Source organism: Pteropus medius, unplaced genomic scaffold (assembly GCF_902729225.1).
Source record: "Pteropus medius unplaced genomic scaffold, Ma_sr-lr_union100, whole genome shotgun sequence".
Lineage (NCBI taxonomy): Eukaryota > Metazoa > Chordata > Mammalia > Chiroptera > Pteropodidae > Pteropus > Pteropus medius.
Genome location: NW_024353907.1, coordinates 2815963 through 2833470, shown reverse-complemented (window position 1 = coordinate 2833470; position 17508 = coordinate 2815963). Strand labels below are relative to the sequence as shown.

General features: G+C 33.2%; 1 protein-coding gene across 10 annotated transcripts in view; it reads right to left on the bottom strand.

Moving 5' to 3' along the window:
- The window catches only part of KDM6A (lysine demethylase 6A), a 197075-nt gene that overhangs the window by 88538 nt on the left and 91029 nt on the right, over positions 1 to 17508 (bottom strand). For 8 of the 10 annotated variants that reach the window (XM_039851562.1, XM_039851566.1, XM_039851565.1 and 5 more), the window contains 2 exons: positions 12794 to 12914; positions 1535 to 1589 (listed from right to left, as the gene is read on the bottom strand). In XM_039851562.1, coding sequence (XP_039707496.1) covers positions 1535 to 1589; positions 12794 to 12914 — 176 coding nt within the window. The remainder of the gene's footprint in view (positions 1 to 1534; positions 1590 to 12793; positions 12915 to 17508) is intronic. The other 2 variants (XM_039851563.1, XM_039851571.1) reach the window with 2 other exon arrangements.

Here is a 17508-nt window from a genome sequence, read left to right as displayed (position 1 = left end):
GTGAAATAAGCCAGACAGGAAAAGCTGAAAATCCCATGATATCACTTATATGTGGGATATAAACCTAAACGCAATAAATGAGCTGCACAAACAAACATAGATTCATGGACATGGACTATAGACTAGTGGTTACCAGAGGGTAGGGAGTGGGGGAGGAGGAAGAAATGAAATGGGGTAAAGGGTTATATAGAAGGGGATAGGGGGAGGGTGAAGTGGGTAAAGGGGATCAAATATACGGTAGCTGAAGGAAACTGGACTGTGGGTGGTAAACACAATAGAATATACAGGTGTTAAATTATAATGTACACCTGAAAATTAAATAATTGTATTAACCAATGAACCCCAATAAACTTAATTAAAAAAAAAAAGAAACTAAAATACTGCTGCATCTGTTACCTTCCCATCATTTATTCAGCATATACACTTTTAAGTACAAAATCCCAAGTTTCATTTAAAGAAAATAGAAATTTTTTGTTTGCTCAAGAAATTGCCTTTAGTAAGCTGAAGAAATTGCCTTTAGTAAAAGTGTAAGATAATTGGTCTGATTTAGATGATGATTTAATCCATACTATGTCTTAATTCATGTTACATGCAAGTTATATTTAAATTTCTATAGCTTTACACAGATTCAATCATTTTCTTAAGCATTTTTAACACTGAGACTACTTACTTTTTACTTAATACCTTTCTATGTGGTTAAAAAAATGAAGTTACTTATAGCAAAATACTGACTTTCTAAAACCTAGAATCCTTCGCTTGACCTTAAATTATCATTAAAAATGATTCAATTTTTATACATTCTTATTAAATTTTTTTTTCAAGTAAGAAAGTTTTAAAGAAAGCCAGCTTAAAACTAACATTCTTAAAATTTTTATTGGCTACTTTAAAGTATACTAAATAAAAATGGCAATACATATTTATTGATAAACAACTCAACTCAATTCTGCTTTTGGAAAGAAACCTACATAAAAGCAGAAAATAAATGTCTGCAAAAAACCACTGTATCCGAAAATGCTTTACAGACATTCTTTTTTAATTCATTGAAAAAGTCAGCTCGAACTTTATGATGTGTAAAACTGTAAGAAAAAAGCAAAATATGTCTTCATAATTACCAATAATTTTAATACCACATAGCAAGAATCAGTGAGCTACCACATATAAATCTAAGTACGCTCATTTTTCCTAAAAGACTGGAAAACCCCATTTTTAATCCCCCCAAGTCATCAACAATATCATTAATACACAACTAATCAATCTTGTCCATTAGTGCGGATAATTTTAATTCAACGACTCAGTTCACTGTCATATCTCTTTTACACACTGGCTGTCCACAATAACTGCTCTCACATGCTCCATCTGTACAAGTAGCCATGGCAACCAATACAGTTAAATTCAACAATTCTACAAGAAAAAAACTGCACAGGATTTATCACTATCATTATTATTACTACTTCTGCTGTCGCTACTACTACTACTATTTGCCATGCAGTTATCTGAATATATGTAGGAAACTATAGTGCTTAATAATACTTACTTTCAGCATTGGACAAAGTACAGGGATTACAGTCAACCAAAGCTAACTGAAAATGCTGCAAGAAGAAAGTGAAAAAAATTAATGCATTGAATTCAGTCATATAAATGCGTCTCAAAATAATTTTCAGGTATGTAAGGTCTAACATAATGATAAGTCAATGCTATGCAGATAAAACATACTAGGATAACCACCTAGAATTACTTTGAACATTTCTGCTGATAACAGACAGGTTATTGAGAATAGAGAGTTTGGGGAAGAAATAACTTTATTAAGTTACCCTATGTGTGTTTTTGTTTATATGAAAAATGCTTTGGATGTTTAAATCTTCAAATAAAAAGTATTGGTTATAAAATGGTTTAAATGGAACACATCATTATTTTAAAAACTGTAAGTAAAAGTTCAATGGTATTAATGTCAGAACACCACCGCTTATCTCAAAATGAGATGTAAACTTTAGAAACAAACAAAAATGACTATGAGAATTATCATAAAGGGTAAAACTGTCCTGATTCTTTAATAATCATTGTACTTAATGTTGTTTAAAACTGTTTGAAATACTACAAAGAATATATCAAATAGCTTGTGTTCAAGTTCATTTATGAAACATAATTATCCTTTTAGAATGCATGTGTAGGCAATATTAATCAATTAATAGTTACAGCATCCACTTACAATATATAAAACTGTTCAAAAAAATACATGTTAAATTTAATGTATAATACTAATTTTTAAGAATGCAAATCATAATCAGGAACACTGGGTGACATCTGGCATCTAGTTTGTCAACATTATACCCGGTCCGAAGACAAGTACTAGAGGCTGGTATAAAATTTTTAATATAAAAAAGTAAATCTGTTTGAACTCCTCTAAAAAATATTTCCACAAATGTATATTCATATTTTTACTATTTAGAGTAATCAACAGTCAAAATACAAGGCACTTCTTAAAAATTAACCACAATAAGCTCATTCCTATCCACAATCCAAATATCTAAAAAGTTATATTTTTTATAACTGTTGGACAAACTGAAATTGATATGTATAATGACAACTTCTAGGTGTAAGCTCAAAAAGTTCATTAACAAGAGAAATAATCAACTTTTCAGTACTATATTTCAACACAGAATCAACGAGCTATACTTGTTCAACTAGAACCCTCAATTAACAAAACTAAACGAATGTCAGCCACCTAATGTTACAAGAAAAATTAGAAGACACCACTTGGTATGACACAGTAGCTATTATATTCAGTCACGAATGTCTGTTATGTACATGGATAATTAGACTAGCCTACATTTGCAGTAATATTTAATCCATTCAGCAAATACTTATCAAGAGCCTATAATGCCTTTAGGACAATGCAGACACTAGGGAATATAACGGCCAACAAAACAAAAGTGAAAAATTTTTTGCCATGGTTGACTGAATGAAAAAAAAATCCAACATCTGAAGACCTTGAGAACTGCTTTTATTTTCCCTTGGCCTACTAAGCAGATTGTATGTTCTCGACCATCCCTTGAGTGCGCTACCATGGCAATAGAAAACAGACTATTTTAAAAAGTGAGTACTACGAAAGCAAAGTATGCTTTATAACAAACTGCTTTCCTCTAGACAAAAACAGCAGCGCAGCAGCTATACGTTCAGATTGTACTGCATTTCTAAACCTAATCTATCCTGTTAGCATAAATTAATATTTAGATAAAAGACAGACATTTCCTAACTGACCTATCAAAGGATGTAAACTGACCTGCAAAGAAACAGCCTTCGAGATGCTAATATTTTAGTTTTATTATTATGTTGAAATCCCGCAAAGAGCAGAAAGATGCATAATTTGAATTGCCCAGCCTACATTTCCTCTATCACTACTCAAGGTCCTCCAATGTAACCTGGCAGAAATAGTTCTGGACCATGTTTTATATAATTCTTAATCAATCTTAAAAGCAGCAATTAAGTCTTTGATGTACCATTTCGAACCCATGACATCATGAAATAATCAGCAGAAATGATTTCCACTTATGATAATGGGCCCTCAACCTGAAATGTCACCGGTAAAATATCCAGCACCCAACCTTGCAACCAACATAAGCAGCTAGGAAGTATCTGCACCTTGTACCGAAATATTGCAGTACCAAAACTGACTACTGCTGGGTGAAATAATTATGCAGTAGAGGCTTCTGCAGTTCAAAGACTATATACAAACCTCAAGGCAGAATGCAGTCTACAGAAAACTAATTTCCCAAGAAGATTTACCTAAGACATTTTTAATGCTCCAGTAATTTTCTTTTTATACAGTATTTCTGGTCCAATTTAACACAAGATTCAATTCATTACAATTTCTGTTGACATCTTTATCATCAAAGTCATCTTTTGTTTTAAAAGCTTTTGGCTTGTTCAATATTTCAAAATAACTTTATAGTATTTTGTTTTAAATAGACTAAGGAACTTGATTTCTATCTGGAGGGAGGATATCTATAGTCATGTAATTAACACATAAAACTAGTTTCAAGACTTTCCCTTTAAACTGTTTTACGTCTAGCTGTATAGTATGTGATTATCTCATGAATCATTTCAATTGTAGAACCCTTCAACTGTATTCCCAATCCTGAAGACAAGCAATGAGATAACTTTTCATAATTGACAATTATGTATCTACATATAAATTATTAATTTAGAGCAATGTTTGGATTCCAGATCCAATCTTGGATGTTCTGATTCAGTGGGTTGGGGATGACACCCTATGAACCAGATAAAAGCTTCTAACAAATTATTCCAAAACATAGTCAGGGTTAAATGCCACTATTTTAGAGTGTTTAAATTGTGTGCTTGCCCCCAAAATCCTTATTTCTAAGTATGTAGACAAGATGTGTATAGACAACACTGTGTCTATATTCAATTAGGGTAGACATAGCCATTTAGGAATACAATGTTGGCAACCAGCTTTACTCTCAATTCCAGGCACACTGCTGTGGCTATGCATCTACAACTAAACAAAAAAAACCACTTAATGTTGTAATAGAAGTTTAAAAGACAATTCCATAACAGAATCCAAAAGATATAGATGAGAGAAGAAAGGAAAGAGGTACTTCAGGCTGATGAAACAAGTTATTTTACAAAGCCCTTATGAAACAGGGTTTTATGGACCATTTAAGTGGAAGAAGGAAAGGTGTGTCGGGTTCTCTTTTAAGTCAAAGACAAACTGATCTTTCTTTTTTGTTGTTACAGCTTGCCACAGTTTTCAAAGTATAATTAAACTATTAAACTTCATTCCTAAAACTAATAGTCTAGGATAAATGGATGAGACTAGAGAAATACTTAGGTTGTGATGGTACTTACTTTAGGGATTTGGTATCTGAAAATGAGACACAGAACTGAAACTGGTAAGTTCTGTCTGACAGGGCTTGTGAGACACATTGCATGGCCAAGCTGATCTGACTGAGGTTCTCTCAAAGCCTTCAAACTCAGTTCTTCCAATTCTCTTAGTAACACAAGGTTGTTACAATAGTTTTGAAGAACTCTACTGCACACCAGTGACTAATAGCTAATAAATCCTGGCAGTCTTGATTCAAAAAAAAGGTTCCTTCTTTGAAGTTTACCAATCTGGTCTCTTCTAAAAATTTCTTTAACACAAAAGACAAAAGACACTGTTAATGAAGACGTTTAAAATCTTATTTCTAGCCTGTCTTTTTGGCTCCAGACTTATATCTGCCTATATCAACAGCTGATAAATCCCTTGAGTATCTTCAACCCAATATGCTCCCAAATGGCTCATCTCCATTCAGAGCCTCTTTATCTCACAATTCCAAAACCTGTTGCTACTTTCTTTATTCCCTACTTAACAGAAGTGATTCAAATCAATAAATGAGGACTTTCTTCCCACATTGAATCAGTTAATAAATTAACTCATTGAATCAGTTAATAAATTAACTCCTTAAGATCTCTAGGATGTATTACCTTTCATCCATCATCCGTCCTGTAAGAACCCATTTATTCTACTGCTCTTGCTCATCTTTTGTCCTATAACTATGTCCTACCTAGTCTCTCAACTCATTTCTTTTATACCTTACAAAAGTATAGGTATGCAACCGATTAGAAATTTTAAAACACTGGTTCTAGTATGAGTCTAACTTGTGTACACAGGGTTGGCTTAATTTTTCAAGTTCTTTAAATCTCGTGTACAATTTGTAGTCATATTTGTAATAAGACTGATACGGACACAAATAACAAATACAAGGTGAACATGACATATATTTTATAAAGGGGATAATTCAACAATTTGCAGTGTGAAATGTTGTTTTGGAACATAACCTTTTAAAAAAAAAACGTGACAATGACACACTGAATGATTCATAAAGCGGCATTTGAAGATCAAATATTTACAAGCACAAATTTAAGTAGTTTAGGGGTAAACACCAAAAAATATTTTTTGATTAGAAATGACTTCTTGTAGTTAAATTACTTTTGAGGAGAGAAAATTGACATGGAAAACCTGGACTCATCTAACTCCTCAGTATCAGAGAGGATGGATACTACACATCTATGTACAGTAATGTCCTTTTAAAATGTGTATTTTGGAAGAACATAAGTATTTCAGATAAACTACTTCACAGTTAAAGGTATGTAAAAGAACTCAGGGCAGAAATAAATACCAAAGAGAAAACCAAAACTGAGCAGGCAGAGTAGTTAAGAAGGCATTATTAAGTAGCTAGATAAACCAATTAGATCACCTCATATCAGACAATGATATCTAGGAAAGGTTAAAAGGTAAAGTACAAGTTGATGAGTAGTGGAAAGAGAAAAGATTTTTGTTCACAAATGAGGAAAAATGGACAGAAGATAAAATAAACAGCAATGATCATTCTCTGCCAAAAAACAAACAAAAAACAGTGATGTTACACCCAGGTACAAACTTACAACTAGTAGATAAATAACTCCTGGAGATCTAATGCATAGCCTAGAGATTATAGTTAACAATACTGTATTATAAATTTCTAAGTTGCTAAGAGACTAGATCCTAATTGTTCTCACAAAAAAAAAAAAAAGATTATGTGACATGATAAAAGTGTTTAATGCTAAAGTGGTAATCATACTGCAATATATAAAAATATCAAATCAACACATTGTACACCTTAAACTTGTACAATATTACATGTCCATTTTATCTCAATAAAAAATAAATTTTAAAACACCAGAATTTTGAAAATGCCAGCTGGAAGAGTTAAGCTATTGAGCATCATGAAGGAAATAGGACAGGGGCAGGTATGGAGAAATAACAGCAACTTTCATTTTCTTCAGACAACTAAACTAGTAAAAATATGCTGGTAAAGCTTCAACAAAGAAATATTAGCTGCTTTAGAAACTTAAGGCATGATTAAAATAAATTTAATAGCTAGCGTTCAAATTCTCAGCAGGTATCTGTACAATACATAAAGTGCACAGAATCTGAAATGAAACAAATGATTTATGTACTCTACAATAAATAAAATAATAAAAAACAGAAGACATTTCACAGATTACAAAAGTGGTTTCTAAAAGGAAGCATGTATCATCATGTCTTTACTTTCCTTCTGCTAAATATTGGCATTAAAAAAATCACAATAAAATTTGAGTTTATAACAGGTATAAGATCAAATGAGACACACGGAAATGAAGTAGTTCCTGGAGAAGAGTATGGTAAAAAGAAAGTGGAAATGATTTTTCACTCATAAGTTTTAGTAAGGTATAACAGTAAAGGGAGACATGAATGAACTGGTGAACAAGAGCATTTGGAGAAAACAACTGTACTGTCCATTTGTATGGAAAAAAAAATTTCATTAAGAGATGACAAATAAAACTAGCTGCCGCGTCCTCTTTCTACCCTACTGCGTGACAAGGTCCGGAGATGGGGACAGAGGCTTCAAGGAATGCATCGTCAAGAACGAGGACGTGGCATGTGTTTAGGGATAACTGGTTTCTTAGAAATGATCCTATTAATAGGGGGAATTTGGGTAGCACAAATTCTAGTAAGTGTAAACGCTATACAAATGGATTTCCTCAAAATTGGCTCTGAAGAAAACATAGTAAATTCCCCGCGTATGGAATCAGCTCTAGTCACCCTGACGTGTCCAGAATGCGTAAACCCTTTATTTGAACAATTATTAAGGGAAATTCCTTTTGACGCGCCTCTTAAAGATATTATGAATAAATTATAACAAGCTGAATTACTAAAACCAGTTTATACTCCTGTTACCATGCAGTTAGTAGAAAAATTAGTAAAGGATAAGAAATTTACTCATAAGCCTGTGCCTACTATAGAAGGGCCTCCTTTTGTGGCCTAGTGGATAAATAGAAAACTCTGGTATCCACCTAGGGGGGCTAATAGTATGAAAAGATTACCTGATCTTCCTTTGCCTTATTCAGAAGCTTATAATAAAGATAGTATACATGTAGTGAATAAAGATAGAATTCATGTGCCTTATAGTAGTTTAAGTTTCATAGAAAGGCTGGCTAGGTCGGGATCTCCTTGGTGCTTAAAAACAAAGGAACAGAAACTTAACTTATGAAAGCAGCTTTGTAAAACTGATTTTTATAAATATTTTCCTCATTACTGTACCAAGGAAACTTTTGAACAGCTATGAGAAAGGTTCAGTTTGAACTTTAGATATAGCATAAATCAAATAGCATTTAAAAGATTTCTTCAGGCAGAAAGAAGAACAATGTCTGCCCACAAGCCAATACTTGCTGTTATGAATACATCTATCTATCACCTTTACTTAAATCAAACTGTATCTTACGTAATAGATATAATAATTAAAAGTTTAGATTGTTCCATCAAGTAGTTCTGTTCTAATGATTGAGAGAAAAATGTACTAGTTAATCATGAACATTAATAATAATATACTCTATAAGATTTTCTGCTCCGCCTAACCACAGAAATTTAACTCCCTGCTACCTTAACAACAAAGTATAATCAAATGCCAAATAAAAAGTATAAAAGTTGTACTCAAATCACAATAAAACGGAACAGTGTCACACCGCCTCTGAGCTGTGTAGTCGACTGTCTCCCGCGCCGACGCCTTGCCCACCTTCGGGGCCCCCTGGATCCTGTCGTGGCTGGACCGCGGCAACTAGCCTCTCTTTTTTCTTTTGCAATATCTCCAGCCTATTCTATGGGAGGCGTTTTATCATTTCATAGCCTCTTCCATTTATCTATCCATTCAAGAAACACTAAGCACCTGGTAAAATGCCAAACTAATATAGAAGTCTCATTTGAGTTCAATCTATTTCTTTTGAATTGTCTCTGAAATACTTATCTTCTTAACCCTTTCATAGTAACCCCTTATATCAGCACATCATCTTCAAATACCAAATTATAGAGAAATATATATTGGTATCCCAGCCCACTTTCCACAGGTCCCCTTAAAAAAAAAAACTTCCTTACCTTTAAAAAATCCAAAAAAGTTCTAATGCTGACTTATTTTAGGGAAACTTAAATATGTAAATGTTAGGGAGAATTTCTATATGATCTTCATTAAATTAAATAGATGCACTGGCACTGACTGAATAATATGGGTGTTATTACATCTTATTTTGCATTTATTAGTTTCACATGAAGGAAATAACTTTAAGTCTGCCAAGATGTGAAAATTAAAGGCATTATATAAAACTATTTGTCAAAATTAGTGTACTTTTATTGAAGTAATGACAGTATACTGCCTCAAATATATAATGAATGTAAGCAATTATCATTAATATCATTAAAAAGTAATGAAATAAAATTCTGAATTAGATGACTAAATTCACCTGAAGGGATATTATCTGAAGCAGGGGAAAAAAACAACAAAACATCATGTAGAAATGTCACCCTGAAATGGACTATGGTTCAGATAATATTAAACTAGTTAATAAATTAAGACTTGGTACCACCAACACTCACTAAACACATGAAATCTTTGCCAATTTAATGGAAAAATAAGACCATATGATTAAAAAATAAGCTGGGCATTAACTTCACATTTCTGTGGATGAACAGATGTCAAAATACAAGTATTAAATTCTAGAACAGGAAAATGGATTTCACAAATACTTATACTGACCCAAATTAAAGAAAGTTTAGATATGGTAGATATGGTTTATAAACTAAAAACTAGAAAAGGGCTGAAAAAATTTTAATCTTTACAACAATCTTGTAAGGTGTGTACAGTTATTCCAGTTCTATATACACAATCAAAAGAGTTAGGCATCTTGCCCAAGGTCACACAATTAGTTATGTGGCAGGGTCAAATTTTAAAACTAAATTTGCTTGCCCTGGAAGCTGTTTACACAGTACCAAAAACAGAATGAATCTGTTTCAGAGATATATTTTGGGAGATAAGTTATTACCAGAGACAGAAATAAACCAGGAGGCCCTGGAATGCATTTCATGTGTGGGTGAAAAGAAGGAAACTACTATGAAAATAAACTGTACTTTATTTAAATATTTTACCATCTAAAACACACTGTATATGCAATATCCCTGTTCCAGTAGAGAAAAAGGTAATGAGGTAGAGAAGACCTAATCTGTAATGCACAGATTGTTCACACCACGCCCACACCAAAATACTCTTTTAACACACCCTTTACTCCTCGCATTAGACAAGAACAGTATATTCAGGGAATTTTGCCCTGCTCAGAAACTAGGCATGACTGGTCTAAGAGTAACCATACCTTTGATAAGGAGTCAACTGAGAATGGCCATGTGGCCTATTTCTCGCCAATGGGATAGACAGAAGTATTATTGAAGAGATCAAAGGAAGTCAAGCTCTTTCTCTTCTGTGAAATGACTACCAGATATTTATTGAGCACATTATATGCCACTACTCTACCATAATCTTTCTATATGAGACATGAAAAAGGAATAATTTCACTTTCGTTGTACCTGGCAAACAGCTTAAAGATAAGCCAACATAGAACACAGAAGAAATATATCTTTGATAAAAACTTGAATTAGTTCAATCAACCAATTCTTAACGCTAGGCTTCACATTTATAGTAGCTACCTTTTTTGTTATTTTAACCAGTTTGAGTTAGAATTTCTGAGGCTGCAGCCTAAAGCATCTAATACCAACTTTGTGATAGGAAACTGTTTCATACAGTGGAAAAGTCATCAGAGATTCCACATCTATCCACGTGAAATTAAAGTAGTAGCCAGTCTTTAGGAAAATTGAAAGCCACCTAAGGAGAATGTAAGTAAGGGGCATATCGTTCCTTCTGATTCCTACCTTCGTTTATACTAAATGCTAAGCACTTACAGTAATATACGGAAATATTATCTCAACTAAAAATGCTGATGCCTAAAAGTTCTCCTATAAATAGACAAGAAATACTGGAGAAAGAAGCCTTAAAAAGCCAATGTCAAGATTGGATAAAAATCAAATGAACTCATTATGAGGAAGAGAAATATCAAGGGCTCCTAAAATTCTTTTCTATGTGTACATTAATGAAATAAACATCAGAATGATATCGTTATTTGAAATAATGGGGAAAAGGCCCAAAACAAGAAGACTACACTTAAGACAATTTTGCTAAAAATCACTGTGACTTGAAGGTCTGCTTAGTTTTTGACTATGCCTGAATAAATAAATAAAAGTTGTATACAGGAAGGTTTCTGTTGAACTTGAGTAAGCAGGAACGCTTTCAATTAGCCATCGAACACTGTTCAATACTGTTTTCCCTGATTAAAGAGAATTTTAAATAATGCCACCTTCATGGAAACAGAGCTTTGCATCTATAGAATTATTCAAGATACTACTGTACTGATATTCAGAGATAGCCACATTCCATAATTTAGGACATATGTGATTACTTTTTTTCCACTCAAATATATTTCCTGAGCAACATTTACCAAATGTTACTACCAAAACCACCTTTGCGATACGTAATAGGTATGTTGTGACAATATTTTAAAATACTCAAATAAGTCTGTTTTGTATTATAAGACATTTTAAGAGTCTTTGTTAGCTAATATATACTGTCCAAAGGGAGGGTAAAATATGAAACGTGGTATATTGAACTTACTTTCCATTTCTAATCCACTCACAGTCCACAGTATAGTCTGAGAAATGCTGCTCTAAGCTTGAGGAATACTGATAATTTCCAGGGATCCCTTATTCTTCACACTACTTACGTTTATTCAGGCCTATTCCTCAAACTGCACTTACTTTTGACAACTGTGTATCTAAATACTTCACAATCTACTTGTTTTAGTGTTTTGGGTTGTATCTCTCTCTTTTTCTTACCATCAGCATTGTTTTATATAAACTAATGAAAGATAGAAACCATATTTGCATAATTGTCTACTTTAAAATTCTAGAACAATTAGGCACTCAAATACAGTTAAAAAACAAAAACAAAAACCTTTACTAATTCCTTATTAGTGAATTGAAATTACAACCTACTGTGAATAAAGTCATTCTTTATCTCCCTCCCTTCAGAATCAAGATAATCTATATGGGAGCTATTTAGAACATAGCAACCATTATATATCTCATAAATTTACAAAAACTTAAGCTTTTTTCTAGAACTTCTAATTCTTTCAAAAAAACCAATGCTTTTGTCATACAGGGAAGCACTGTATTCACGAAAAAAGCCCAGTGAGACCTAAAATGATGGCTGGCAGACAGCACAAGAAGCTCAATGAAAAATCTGAAAAATATCAAATTTCCATAGAAAGTGAATATTAAACCAATAATGTGTTATCTTTTCCCAACAATGCTTACACTTGCATACCAGCAGTACAAATGACTTTCAGAGAAAACTTTTTAAAATAATTTGGATATGAGACATGCCCTGCCGGTAGAGGTGAAAAGATTCTAATGAGACTAATACAAACAAAGGGCCAATGATTTGGTCACAGATATAGCATCATTAAGTAGCTGCCTCTGACCTCTATCGTGGCCAATCACTTATAGTGGGGTATTTCAGATGTTCAAACTAATATATAAACTTTAGCCCTTTCCTGATGAAAGGCCTGAATTAAAATTTTTAAAAGAAAAAGTTTAATGGTGCAATTAGTTACCTATGTCTTAGCATAATGACTACCTTGTACCCTGAAACCCAATCTTATGTATCTTTCAGTTCATAGCTGATAAACAGTTCACTTAAATTTTCAACTTTTATTTTGAAGTGCCAATATAAATTCCCGCATTTCTCAATGCTCTAATATTTAACAAGCACCCCACTCCCTCCCCCCCAAAAAAAAACCGTAAATAAGCAACATTGTATCTTGGAAAAAAACAACAACCTACCTTTAAACTAGACTCATAGTCTGTGTTCACTTTGAACATAAGCCCAAGTCGTAAATGAATTTCCTTGGCTCGACAAAAGCTGGGATCAACATAAAGCACCTCCTGAAATGCTTTAATTGCCCTGAAAGAATATAGACATAAAATATCTTAACTTTTTAACAGTTGTATGAATTTTTGCCTGGTAGCACAGTAAAACTTGTTTTACGCAATATTTTTTAAAGGAAATGACAGTTCTATAAAAATGATGTGACTTAACAGTTTTTCTAAACGACTAGGAAGGGCAATTGAGTCTTTCATATTCTCAATGCAAATAACTGATTTTATTGTTTCTGAAATTTCCTAGGGTATAAAGGGGTAACGCAGATAGGATAGTTTTATCTTTGAGGGAAGAGAGATTAATCCTGTCTCTAGTCTACTCTATAAAAATGTCTAGTTTATAAAAATGTCTTCTTTATAAAACTTTATATTTTTATCTTTCATATTTAGGTTTATAATCCATCTGCATCTTATTTTTTTATATGGTGTGAGGTAGGGGTCAGTTTTCATTTTTTTTCCATACAGATATCCAATAGCCCCTATATCATTTGTAGAAAAGACCACCTTTACCACAGCTCTGTGCTGCCACTAAGTCCTAAATCAAATGTCATTATCTGTATGGGTCTGTTTCTGGGTCCTCTATTATAAGTTACTTTCCACTGGTCTATCATGATAGTCTATCTTTGCCTCAAATTCACAATTAATCTTTTATAAAAGGCCTCGATTACCAGTAGAACAAATACAAAGGTAATAAAGGGACACTTTTCATTGAAAATATTTTTATATCACTTAATTTAATCATGTGAATGTATTACTTACTCAAAAACAAATTATTAAAATTATGACAAAGAAAATAATATCTGTGAATCTGAAAATTTTAATAGCAGATACAATAGTATGTTAGACATCATTTTAAATCTCTCTACAAGATTTAAGGCTTAGCCCAAGTACAAACTAATATATTCTAGGCAAAGCTTTTTATCAACTGTTATCTGCCTCTACTTATCTTAAAGGTGGCTATTTAGAATCTTATATGATCCCAAAATGAAAGTCAATCTTTTATATAAAAAGTTCAAAATATCATATCACAAAATAGAGCAAAACAATATACCCTATGTTTTTAAGTAACTATTGATTCATGCATCATCTATCCCCCCCCCAAAAAAAACCTGTGTGTGGTTATATACATGTTTATTATAAAATTAAGAGTTCTAAAAGGTAATGTTTATTTTGAGGGAGTGGGGGCAATAGGTCTGGCATCAATGTCTTTATACTTGGTTAAATATTTACTTCCTGAAGAAGAGCTTGGCATTTATGTGTTAGATGGCTCCTTAAATGGGTAGAGTATGTATCTATTTTATTATCTGATGTATATAGGCAGGAGAGGGGAGTCAAAGGCCTGACAGAAAAGAACTGATATAAATACCCATTCTCATTCAAAGGGAGCTTCCTATTTCTCTCAACCAAACTTCAAGATACTCGTGTGCATATTGGTAAGAGGTTCTTTTTGTATTTTTCTCAAACTCTTCTAAAAGGAAGAGGTGCAGCTTCAGCCTCTACATTTTCTAGGTCTTGTCTAGTGCTACCTACCACCTTCTAATAGAACAAGACAACTGTGCATGTGTGTAGAGGGGGAGAGGGATTGGTGAGAAGAGGTAGAGGAGGATACAATACACATACACAGAGACACACATTTAGGGGTAGGCATAAAAAAGCTTAGGAAGGGAACAACTGCAGCAATAAACGATGCCAGTTAAACCATGATGCAACTGGGGAAAAGTATGCAGGGGCTTTTGGAAGTTTCTGGGTTGACAGCAATTTTTTATTTCTTGAACCAAGTAATGATTACGAATGTTTATAATAACGTTAAGATTTATACTTATGTCTATGAATTCTTTAAGTATATTGCATTAAGTAATTTGTAATGAATTTTTTAAGCATATTTGTAATAATAAAAATTAAAGTGAATGCTTCATAAGGTCCTAATTAACCTTACCGTACGATATGGGTCAGAAAACTCTCTTATGGAATGGGTCAGTACTAAACAATGTCCACATGTACCAATAAAAAAACAAAGGCAGGCATGAGTCAAAAAAATCAAAGAAAAAGAATGGAAATGGAAGACAGCAAAGGAAAAAAGGAGTAAGAGAAAATAAGAAGTTCGGAAAGAAAAACAGTCTAAATAAGGGTGTGAGGAAGGGCAGTAGGAGAACACAGAGCAGCAATAACAACCCCTCAGGAGAAATATTTCTTGTCTCAGTTTCTATTTCCAGGCTTTTCCCTAAACCTACTATCCATAGATGAGTTTTACTCGATAGGTGCCTTTAGTACAGACATCTTATCCACTTAATGCACAATGTCACACAAGTGCAAAGAAACATAAGTTTATTTTAACAAGTTACCTAAGTATGTTAACACACTGGAAAAAAAGAATCTGTAAGCAAAAATACATGTTTCGACACACTAGTCTAAGCCACACTATGCTTACTCTTTAAGGACTATCAAAAGTACCCATGACAAGGTGTGGTAAATATATATCTAATCATCAAGTTCTCCTGGTTGTTGTTTCAAAGTTTCCCTCCAATTCAATACCTTGCAGACTCAATCTTCAGTATTTCATGACTAGATTACTGAAATAGACTCCCTAAGGACTGACTTCCCTTTATCTGCTTCCTAAAACATGTGGCTCCTCTGATTGCCTACTAACCATGATACAATAAGTCAAATCTCCACGTAGCATTGAAGCAGAGAGCATTAAAGGTTTAAGTACATATGAGCAGCACCTATGCAATTCCATGCCTAGGTATGCCCTACTATTTATTGCTCCTCCTCAGCTGTGAACTGGCTTATCTCAGGAATTTCTTTATGTAAATACTAGTCCCTCTTGACCTCACTGTTTCTCAGGTTGATCTCCTGACCTGGAATATTTTCATTCTTTGGCTTCACCCTAAATCCACTATTACACCTTAAAGATACACCGCCCAAACTCAACACCAACTACTTTTTGCTTAATGTTAACTAGCAGTTAGGGCCACTCTATAATCAAATCATTTTATTCTCTACCTATTGGTGTGCTGTCTTCTGTTTTTCCAAGTACGCTATTCCTTGAGTCCTACATTCCTTTTATTTTTATTTTTCTAAATAATATGGTAAAATGTTTACGTTTAATAGATGTTTGCTGATGTCACCACTTTTATAGTTAGCTGATGGCTGTGTGTGTGTGTGTGTGTGTGTGTGTGTGTGTGTGTGTGTGTGTGTGTGTGTTTTGGTGGTGGATCACTCCTCAGTCTCTTTATTAAACAGTTCCCCTTATCTAAAAAGATATAAGTTCATTTTCATTTTCTAAACTTTCATCCATCTTTCTCTGTGTGCTTCTTCAGTTTCTCCAAGCCCAGAAGAAAAAAGGAAAAGAGAAGAAAAAAGAGTGTGTGTGTGTGTGTCCGTGCGCGCGCACACGTGCGCACATGCGTGTTTATGTTGGGAGGGGGAGTGCGTGTGGAGAAACTAGGTAACAGCCAGACTACATTCTAATTCTGGTCATCATTTTACCATATCTATACCCCACCAAAGTGCATGTAGCCAGAACATCACTGCAGCACAAACTAAACTCAAACATCGACACATGAAAATTCTGCTGGCCTCAGTATTCTGATAGAGAATTTTAGAACACAAGAAATGGCTAACGAAAACTATAAAATATTTTTATGATACAATGCCTGGAAAAGTTCATAGTTTTCAACTATTAAAGCATATTCTCTACTGAAACAGAAAAGGTACATACTACTGTGCATGAGTATCATTGGCATTTTTCCTTAAAATCTAAAAAATGTAGATTTTTTTCCATCATCAAAATTATTTCAATAGATTTTCAGCTTAAAAATTTTGCATTTAATGTTTGCCACTGTTAACAATTTAAAAAAAGAAATGATAGAAAGCTAAAACCTCAATAGCACCACCTATGAAATATGCACACGTTAAACTGTATTTTTAATAAGATTTCAATAAAGTCATTTTAAAAAGCCTCCTTTAGAACGCTAACAAACTATAGTAAAACTAATGATATTAACTAAATGTCCCTAGCACAGTTTAAGTATATTTGGAAAGAGACATAATAAAACTTTAAATTCTCTGAGGCTAATAAAACTGACTCCAGAGATTTTCCTCAGGGATATCTAAAGAAATAAATGAACTAATTCTACAAAATTTCATACTAGTAAAAGGGAAAATATGCCAGCTCTAAATCAGTAATAACATATATATACATAACCAATATATACTTCCACACATGTATTAGGAAATTTAGAGGTTTCTTTAAAATGACACAAATAGAAAGATTTGATGAAGTAATCAAAAAGACAAGTGGAGATGGAAGAAGGTAGATCAAACAGTAAATGGCACAAAGTTACATAGGTAAAAACTGCTCAAGACGTTTTCAGGGAAATGTTAATACAGTGTGACTGACACAAAGAATATATTTAGGGGAGCAGTAAGGCTAGAATGATCATCTGAGGTTGAACCACAGAGAATCTTAAATGTGAGGCAAAGTTTTAGAAATATCATACACTGGGGTTATTCACATTAACATTTGCTAATGTACAACCTCCTGGCTCTTCTGACCTCTCTAGCCAGTCTTCATTTCATCACTCCAGACAATAGGATACTTTTTTCTCTTCCCTATC